This window comes from Salmo salar, chromosome 02 (genome assembly GCF_965601325.2).
Source record: "Salmo salar chromosome 02, fSalSal1, whole genome shotgun sequence".
Classification (NCBI taxonomy): domain Eukaryota; kingdom Metazoa; phylum Chordata; class Actinopteri; order Salmoniformes; family Salmonidae; genus Salmo; species Salmo salar.
The window spans coordinates 71281283-71291468 of record NC_138292.1 but is presented as its reverse complement, the minus strand read 5'-3'; the positions used below and the strand labels follow the sequence as shown (position 1 = coordinate 71291468).

Sequence of the window (10186 nt, the reverse complement as noted above, 5' to 3'; positions counted from 1 at the left end):
GAGTGTTGTTTATAATGATGACGACTTCATTGTAATTATTGCATCATACAGCATGTCATCTTAAATAGACAGATGTAGACAGACATGCAACACGTCACACACATTACATACATAGTGCAATAGACTTACAGACAGACAGACAGTATTCACATAGACAACCATATAGCACAATACAACACAACACAATATGAGCCTGGTTCATTTTCAGTAATGAGGCCCTGTACCCCATTTACAGTTTCTACTTCAATGTATCAGGTGGAGTTATTCACCAGCTATAGAGTGAGTTGTTGTTTATGTTTCTAAGACTGCAGGGTGGGAGATGCAACAATGGCCTTGAGAACAGCAGGAAGTGTGTTGGTGGTCTTTCTCTGGTCTGTAGCAGGTATGGTCTCATTCTTATCTTTTAGTTGCCCAGTTTGTCAATCTACAGACATTTCTAAAAGGATCACCATTTTTATGTTCTACTGGCGACACATTTGTTGTCTCCACTTCACTGTAAACAGTTGTCTTTCACACCTCACTGAGTGAAGCTTATCTGTGGTTTCCATTCACACTCAAACAAAGAGTATCTATGTCTCAACTCAGAAACTATGGAACAAAGTGTTAATGTGAGTCAAAAGACCTTGAACTTAATGTAACGTCCTTGTGATGTCTAACTGTGTTTCAGTGGTACTGGGTCAGAATGGCTGGAGTGTTACATACATCACTCAGAGTATCTGTACCTTGAAGGGGTCATCAGTGGAGCTGTCCTGCTCTTACACATATCCCAGTGGTACAGTATCAACTACCTTCTGGTTCACTAAAAAGTATGCTCTGGAGAAATATGTGAGTCTGAGTGATGACCCAGACTACAAAGGACGTGTGACGTATCGTAAGGATGAAGTAAATGGACACACCCTGACAATCAGAGACCTGAGAGAGAGTGACTCAGCTGAGTACAAGTTCAGATTTATAACAGATCAGACTGGAGGGAAATATTCTGGCTATCCTGGAGTCACTCTGTCTGTTACAGGTACAGTGATATTATATATAGTGTTGATCTGTTTAAACACTCTGTCTGTTACAGGTACAGTGATATTATATATAGTGTTGATCTGTTTAATCACTCTGTCTGTTACAGGTACATTGATATTATATATAGTGTTGATCTGTTTAAACACTCTGTCTGTTACAGGTACAGTGATATTATATATAGTGTTGATATGTTTAATCACTCTGTCTGTTACAGGTACAGTGATATTATATATAGTGTTGATATGTTTAAACACTCTGTCTGTTACAGGTACAGTGATATTATATATAGTGTTGATCTGTTTAATCACTCTGTCTGTTACAGGTACAGTGATATTATATATAGTGTTGATATGTTTAAACACTCTGTCTGTTACAGGTACAGTGATATTATATATAGTGTTGATATGTTTAAACACTCTGTCTGTTACAGGTACAGTGATATTATATATAGTGTTGATCTGTTTAAACACTCTGTCTGTTACAGGTACAGTGATATTATATATATAGTGCGAATTTGTTTAATTGGTTCTGGAAAATTGTCTTAATTTGTATTTAAATAATATAAATATGAAAGTATGCGTAAAATAGGAATGTCTGAATAGATGATTTGAGAACGTCCTCTCCTGCCTCATTTGAACTAGACAACAGGTCATTGAGGGTTTTAATATTGTTATCTACTCCAGACCTGCAGGTGAAGGTGACCACTACGTGGTGGTCAACGACACTGAACTGTAGCACCACCTGTACTTTGACTGGTAACCCCACCTACATCTGGTACAGGAACAGTAAGATTGTACAAGAGGACTCCTCCCCCTCGTACTCAGTCTACTTCAAAACTGAAGACAGTTTCTACTGTGCTGTAAAAGGCATCAATTCTCCTGCAGTGTGTGAGTGTTACTAATACACTTCATAAAGTCTTCCAAAATCATCATTCATTCTGATTAATGGTTGTTACAGATTTTACAGTTCAAAATACGGACACCATTTGAAAAATGTACTTGTGTTTCAGCTGTTAGGGCTCAGAGTTATTTCCACCTGACTTACACCCATCAGAGGATCTGTACCTTGAAGGGGTCATCAGTGAACATATCCTGCTCTTACACATATCCCAGGGGTCATACAGTCTCTGAAACAAAATGGTACACAAAAGGAAAACTTGATGAGGCCCCTCAAATCCTGAGCCCGGGTTATGGAGGTCGTGTGGAGTACCTTGGAAATATGCAGAGTGACTCCACCCTGAGATTCACAGACCTGAGAGAGGAGGATTCGGCTGAGTATAAGTTTAGATTCAGAACAGATCAGACAAACTGGGAGCCCACCATTCCTGGAACAACTCTGACTGTCATAGGTAACACTACATTTCACATCGTATCATTACTGAAAACGATTACTTCATGATATACTCAGTGTTTTAATCCCCTTTCATTTAGGTCTTCAGGTGAAGGTGACTCCTGCCACGGTGACAGAGGGACAGAAGGTGACACTGACCTGTAGCACCACCTGTACTCTGACTGACAACCCCAACCCCACCTACATCTGGTACAAGAATGGACATGTAACCACCCAATCGAACAGTCTGTTCCTAAACCCAGTCAGCAGTGAGGATGCAGGCAGATACTCCTGTGCTGTAGAAGGCCATGAGGATCTCCCCTCTAATGAAGAGACTCTCACTGTCAGATGTGAGTATGTGTGATCCATCTCCAGTTGTATTATTTTAGTAACATCTTCTCTATTCTATCTATCTATTATTTCAATCTATGTCCAAGTTCCATGATTGTACTCATCTCACTACTGTAGGGAACTACAAGTACTTCACAAACACTGTATTGTTACATTAATGTCTAAGTTACACATATTTATATTTCATTTATTTTAATCAGAAATAAGTTCCATGATGCTCCTCATGTAAAGCTCTATGTATGAACGATGTATTGTTACATATTATCCACCAGATGGCCCAAAGAACACCTCAGTGTCAGTCAGTCCCTCTGGTGAAATAGTGGAGGGCAGTTCAGTGACTCTGACCTGCAGCAGTGATGCCAACCCACCTGTGGACAAATACACCTGGTACAGGAAGAATGTAACATCACCAAAAGCATTAGGACAGAGTTACAGCATCACTAACATCAGCTCTGAGGACAGAGGAGAATATTGCTGTGAGGCTGAGAATGAAGTTGGAGCCAAAATATCAAAGCTTGTTCCTGTAAATGTTTTGTGTAAGTATTGCATATCATCTCCATTTTCTACTCTATTTTACTTTAATTGTGATTTTACAGACATATTTTCTGAACTCAAAAGGAAAGTATTGTGACACTTTTCTATCAGATAAACCAAAGACCACCTCATTATCAGTCAGTCCCTCTGGTGAAATAGTGGAGGGCAGTTCAGTGACTCTGACCTGCAGCAGTGATGCCAACCCACCTGTGGACAAATACACCTGGTACAAGAAGAATGTAACCTCACCAAAAGCATCAGGACAGAGTTACAACATCACTAACATCATCTCTGAGGACAGAGGAGAATACTACTGTGAGGCCCAGAATGGCAGAGGATCTATGAACTCTACAGCTCTGATGATTATTGTAGCAGGTAAAGTTACATCTTCAATACAATATTTTTTTATACATGTTTCAAGCTAATCTGAATCATTATACTTGGGTTTATTGCACCTTAGTTTATAACTATACATTGGATTTCACAAGTATTGCATTAATGTGCTGTATTTAAATGTATTATATCATACCATGTACTCATATCATCCATATTTTATTATAGGAAAACAAACCTCAGTTATGAATGCAGCTGTAGGAATCATAGTGGTTGTTCTGGTTCTCATCCTCTGTCTCTCTGGACTCATGTGGTTCAGGTGAGTGAAGTGAAAATTCATTTTTTGTTTTATTATTTAACTTTAGTAACATTGATTGATTCATTCATTCATTCATTCATGTGCAAAACAGGAAAAAAGCCTCCAAATCCACCTCCAACACAAGAGACGCAGCAGATGATGGACAGGTGAGTCTGTTGGAATCAGAAGATGACTGTGATGACTGTAATCTTTGTGGGACATTTCCACTCCTCATGTTGTCTGTCCTCTTTCTCCATCAGGGAGACTCTAGTCCAGTGTATGACAATGTCTCAAGCATGGCCATGACCCCTACTGCAGCACAAACAGCGGACACAGACAACCAGGATTATGTTCACTATGCCAGCGTCCACTTCTCTGGCTCCAAAAACCAGGAAGTGCCTCTATACTCCACCATCCAGCTGCCTCAGCCCCAGATTCAGGAGGAGGATGTCCAGTACGCTGCTGTGAAATTCAGCTGCCCCAGTGCTGCCACCCAGTGAGCGTATTCTGCCATTACAACAGTGTCAATAGTAGAACATTGAACACACAGACAGCATCAGGGTCATTCATATGCTGCTGCTTATTGGAAGAGTAGACAATGTCATCAATAAGCAAAACGGTTGACCCCCTAGTGACAACTCATTGTTCCCTGAAAAGTCCCTCCATCAATAGGTGAAGCACAGGAGGATGGTGCTTCATTGGGGAGGATGGGCTTGTAATGGCTGGAGCGGAATGGTATAAAATACAAACATATGTTCTCATTCCATTTGCGCCGTTCCGGCCATTATTATGACCCGTTCTCACCTCAGCAACCTCCTGTGATCTAAAGAGTTGTAGGACCATCCTTCAGGCCAAAGTGCATTTCCTTGAACTCATAATATGGTGTAACAAGGGACATTTTGAAAAGTTGCACTCAGGGTTGGGGTCAATTCCATTTCCATTTAGGAAAATGTCAATTGTTCCTCATTGAAAAGCATTGAGAAAAGATGGATTTTTAGTTTAGTTCCTGAATTGAAATGGTATTGACCCCTAGCCTGGTTGCAGTTTCAAGAAGACCTTGTATATCTGGACCTGTATTTAAAAAATAAGTGATATAATGATATTACAATACAATAATATATGCCATTTAGCAGATGTTTTTATCCTGGGGACAGGGGGAGAAGACGGGAGGGGGGGCCTACCTTTGTTTCCCAAATGTTTGGTTTGGGCCAATTTCTATTCGTGTCTTTAGACTAAAGTGTAGCAAAAACAATTCTGCACAAGACTATACAGCTACACTGTTACTCGAGGTATGGCATCAACCTCTCTGGGCTAGGCGGGACGAATTCGTCCCACCTATGCAACAGCCAGTGTAATCCAGTGGCGCGATTTTCAAATACCTTAGAAATGCTATTACTTCAATTTCTCAAACATATGACTATTTTACAGCATTTTAAAGACAAGACTCTCGTTAATCTAACCACACTGTCCGATTTCAAAAAGGCTTTACAACGAAAGCAAAACATTAGATTATGTCAGCAGAGTACCCAGCCAGAAATAATCAGACACCCATTTTTCAAGCTAGCATATAATGTCACAAAAACCCAGAAGACAGCTAAATGCAGCACTAACCTTTGATGATCTTCATCAGATGACACACCTAGGACATTATGTTATACAATACATGCATGTTTTGTTCAATCAAGTTCATATTTATATCAAAAACCAGCTTTTTACATTAGCATGTGACGTTCAGAACTAGCATACCCCCCGCAAACCTCCGGTGAATTTACTAAATTACTCACGATAAACGTTCACAAATAACATAACAATTATTTTAAGAATTATAGATACAGAACTCCTTTGTGCAATCGAGGTGTCCGATTTTAAAATAGCTTTTCGGTGAAAGCACATTTTGCAATATAGTCAGTAGATAGCCCAGCCATCACGGCTAGCCATTTAGACACCGACCAAGTTTAGCCCTGACCAAACTCCGATTTACTATTACAAAAGTTTGATTACCTTTGTTGTCTTAGTCAGAATGCACTCCCAGGACTGCTACTTCAATAACAAATGTTGGTTTGATCCAAAATAATCCATCGTTATATCCAAATAGCGGCGTTTTGTTCGTGCGTTCCAAGACACTATCCGAAGTGTAAATAAGGGTCACGAGCATGGCGCAATTCGTGACAAAAAAATTCTAAATATTCCATTACCGTACTTGGAAGCATGTCAACCGCTGTTTAAAATCCATTTTTATGCCATTTTTCTCGTAAAAAAGCGATAATATTCCGACCGGGAATCTGCGTTTAGCTAAACAGACAAAAGAAAACAAAGCATTCGGTCGACGCGGGCATGCGCCTGAGTCTCACAGTACTGTAACCAGCCACTACCCAAACGCGCTACTTTTTTTCAGCCAGAGCCTGCAAAGCCACGATTCAGCTTTTTGCCGCCTTCTGAGAGCCCATTGGAGCCGTAGGAAGTGTCACGTAACAGCAGAGATCCTTTGTTTTGGATAGAGATGACAAAGAAGGCCAAGAAATTGTCAGACAGGGTACTTCCTGTACAGAATCTTCTCAGGTTTTGACCTGCCATTTGAGTTCTGTTATACTCACAGACACCATTCAAACAGTTTTAGAAACTTTGGAGTGTTTTCTATCCAAAGCCAATAATTATATGCATATTCTAGTTACTGGGCAGGAGTAGTAACCAGATTAAATCGGGTACGTTTTTTATCCAGCCGTGTCAATACTGCCCCCTAGCCCTAACAGGTTAACTTGGCTTTGAGATTGATACTGTAAAGCATGATATTATAATAATTGTTTTATCACTTATCTAAATGTGTTTCTTCTTGTCAAATGTGATGTGATGAGTGGCATGTGTTTATTAACATTTGCTCATGGATATACCACATGCTTTCATCTTCTTCCATTGGTTCTCACTTTCTTCCATTTTGTCAAACAGTGAATGTGGCCTCCAATAAGGCACTGATATTTTAACAAAGTAAAACGATGACAGAGGTCATGCTTTCAGGGTTTAAGTTAAAGAAGAAATAGCAGTTTGTTGATTTGAGAGTACATATGATGATAGCACATAGATATAATTAATATCATGCAAATGAGCAAGCATTTAAATTCTAACATGATGTCACTGGTCCTCTTCAATACACATGTGAAATAATATGCTATACGGTGTACATTTTAGGACATCCCTACTCCTCATGAGAAAAGTCTACTATGGGTCTCCTTCCAATGTTTTCACTTTGAGATCAGGGTTCTTATGTTTTCCACATTACAAGCACAACTACACAAAAATGACATGGGATTTGTTTTTATTATATAATTTAAAACTACATTGTGGGATTCGAAAACAACAAAACGGTCACTTCGCCACCTGGTTTAATAAACAGCTGAGAGAAGTGGCTGGAGAAATGTAACCACTCTGGAATTCTAGCCATGAGATCTAAATGATTGTTTTAAAGGGTTCTGATGGGGTAGTACAGTTGAACTAAGATTGAGAAGCATTTAACCTCTATGGGCTAGGTGGGACGCAGCCAGTTGAATCCTGTGGCGCGTTATTCAAATCCTTAGATATGCTATTACTTCAATTTTTCCAAAATATGACTATTTTACACCATTTTAAAGATAAGACTCTCGTTAACCTGTTGGGGCTAGGGGGCACTATTTTCACGGCTGGATAAAAAAAACATACCCGATTTAATCTGGTTACTAATCCTACCCAGTAACTAGAATATGCATATACTTATTATATATGGATAGAAAACACCCTAAAGTTTCTAAAACTGTTTGAATGGTGTCTGTGAGTATAACAGAACTCATTTGGCAGGCAAAACCCTGAGACATTTTCTGACAGGAAGTGGATACCTGATGTGTTGAATTACCTTTAAGCCTATGCCATTGAAACACACAGGGGCTGATTAATGTTTTGGCACTTCCTATGGCTTCCACTAGATGTCACCAGTCTTTACAAAGTGTTTTGAGTCTTATACTGTGAGATCTGACCGAACAAGAGCCTTGCAACGGTGATGTCCGATTAGACTCTGGCGCGCGAGGTCATGTTGGGTACCCTCGTTCCAATACGTTTTAAAAGACAATGCATTCGTCCACCTTGAATGTTATTCATGTTCTGGTTAAAAAAGGCACTAATGATTTATGCTATACAACGTTTGACATGTTTGAACGAACGTAAATATATTTTTTCCCCTCGTTCATGAAGTGAAGTCCGGCGGGCTTAGATCATGTGCTAACAACACGGAGCTTTTTGGACATAAATGATGAGCTTTTTTTAACAAAACTACATTCGTTATGGACCTGTGATACCTGGAAGTGACATCTGATGAAGAGAATCAAAGGTAATGGATTATTTACATAGTATTTTCGATTTTAGATCTCTCCAACATGGCCGTTAGTCTGTATCGCAAAGCGTATTTTTCTGGGCGCAGTGCTCAGATTATTGCAAAGTGTGATTTCCCAGTAAGGTTATTTTTAAATCTGGCAAGTCGATTGCGTTCAAGAGATGTAAATCTATAATTCTTTAACCTCTCTGGGCTAGGCGGGACGAATTCGTCCCACCTACGTAACAGCCACTGGCAGCCTGTGGCGCGATTTTCAAAACGTTAAAAATCCTATTACTTCAATTTCTCAAACATATGACTATTTTACAGCTATTTAACCTCTATGGGCTAGGTGGGACGCTAGCGTCCCCCCCGTGTTGCACTCCATCAACAGCAGGTGCATTTCAAGAGCGGCAAATTTGAATCCAAATAAATGTCAAAATTCAAATTTTTCAAACATACAACTATTTTACACCCTTTGAAAGATAAACATCTCCTTAATCTAACCACGTTTTACGATTTCAAAAAGGTTTTACGGCGAAAGCATAAATTTAGAGTATGTTAGGACAGTACATTTACAAGAGTTGTGTGTAATGTTTTGTCAATTCAAAGACAGGGTCACCAAAACCATAAAACCAGCTAAAATGATGCACTAACCTTTTACAATCTCCATCAGATGACACTCCTAGGACATTATGTTAGACAATGCATGCATTTTTAGTTCTATCAAGTTCATATTTATATCCAAAAACAGCGTTTTACTATGGCATTGATGTTGAGGAAATCGTTTCCCTCCAATAACCGGCAGTCAAGTCAACACCACAAATTAAATCATTAAAATTAGAAAACATTGGTAAAATATTATATTGTCATTTAAAGAATTATAGATTTACATCTCTTGAACGCAATCAACTTGCCAGATTTAAAAATAACCTTACTGGGAAATCACACTTTGCAATAATCTGAGCACTGCGCCCAGAAAAATACGCGTTGCGATACAGACTAGACGTCATGTTGGGGAGATCTAAAATCGAAAATACTATGTAAATAATCCATTACCTTTGATTCTCTTCATCAGATGTCACTTCCAGGTATCACAGGTCCATAACGAATGTAGTTTTGTTCAAAAAAGCTCATCATTTATGTCCAAAAATCTCCGTCTTGTTAGCACATGATCTAAGCCCGCCGGACTTCACTTCATGAACGAGGGGAAAAAATATATTTACGTTCGTTCAAACATGTCAAACGTTGTATAGCATGAATCATTAGGGCCTTTTTTAACCAGAACATGAATAATATTCAAGGTGGACGAATGCATACTCTTTTATAACGTATTGGAACGAGGGTACCCAACATGAACTCGCGCGCCAGGTGTCTAATGGGACATCATCGTTCCATGGCTCTTGTTCGGTCAGATCTCCCTCCAGAAGACTCAAAACACTTTGTAAAGGCTGGTGACATCTAGTGGAAGCAATAGGAAGTGCCAAAATATTCCTCAGCCCCTGTGTTTTTCAATGGGATAGGTTTAAAGTCAATACAACACATCAGGTATCCACTTCCTGTCAGAAAATGTCTCAGGGTTTTGCCTGCCAAATGAGTTCTGTTATACTCACAGACACCATTCAAACAGTTTTAGAAACTTTAGAGTGTTTTCTATCCATATATAATAAGTATATGCATATTCTAGTTACTGGGTAGGATTAGTAACCAGATTAAATCGGGTACATTTTTTTTATCCAGACGTGCAAATGCTGCCCCCTAGCCCTAACAGGTTAACCAGAACATGAATAATATTCAAGGTGGACGAATGCAAACTCTTTTATAACGTATTGGAACGAGGGTACCCAACATGAACTCGCGCGCCAGGTGTCTAATGTGCCATCATCGTTCCATGGCTCTTGTTCGGTCAGATCTCCCTCCAGAAGACTCAAAACACTTTGTAAAGGCTGGTGACATCTAGTGGAAGCAATAGGAAGTGCCAAAATATTCCTCAG

General features: G+C 39.4%; 1 protein-coding gene across 1 annotated transcript; it reads left to right on the top strand.

The window, feature by feature from the left end:
* The first annotated feature begins 327 nt into the window (after positions 1-327).
* Positions 328-4359, top strand: LOC145864215 (uncharacterized). The gene is made up of 4 exons (XM_082969409.1): positions 328-382; positions 668-1012; positions 2445-2686; positions 4120-4359. The coding sequence occupies exons 1-4, from the start codon at positions 328-330 to the stop codon at positions 4357-4359; spliced, it is 882 nt and encodes a 293-aa protein (XP_082825535.1).
* The last annotated feature ends 5827 nt before the right edge of the window (positions 4360-10186 follow it).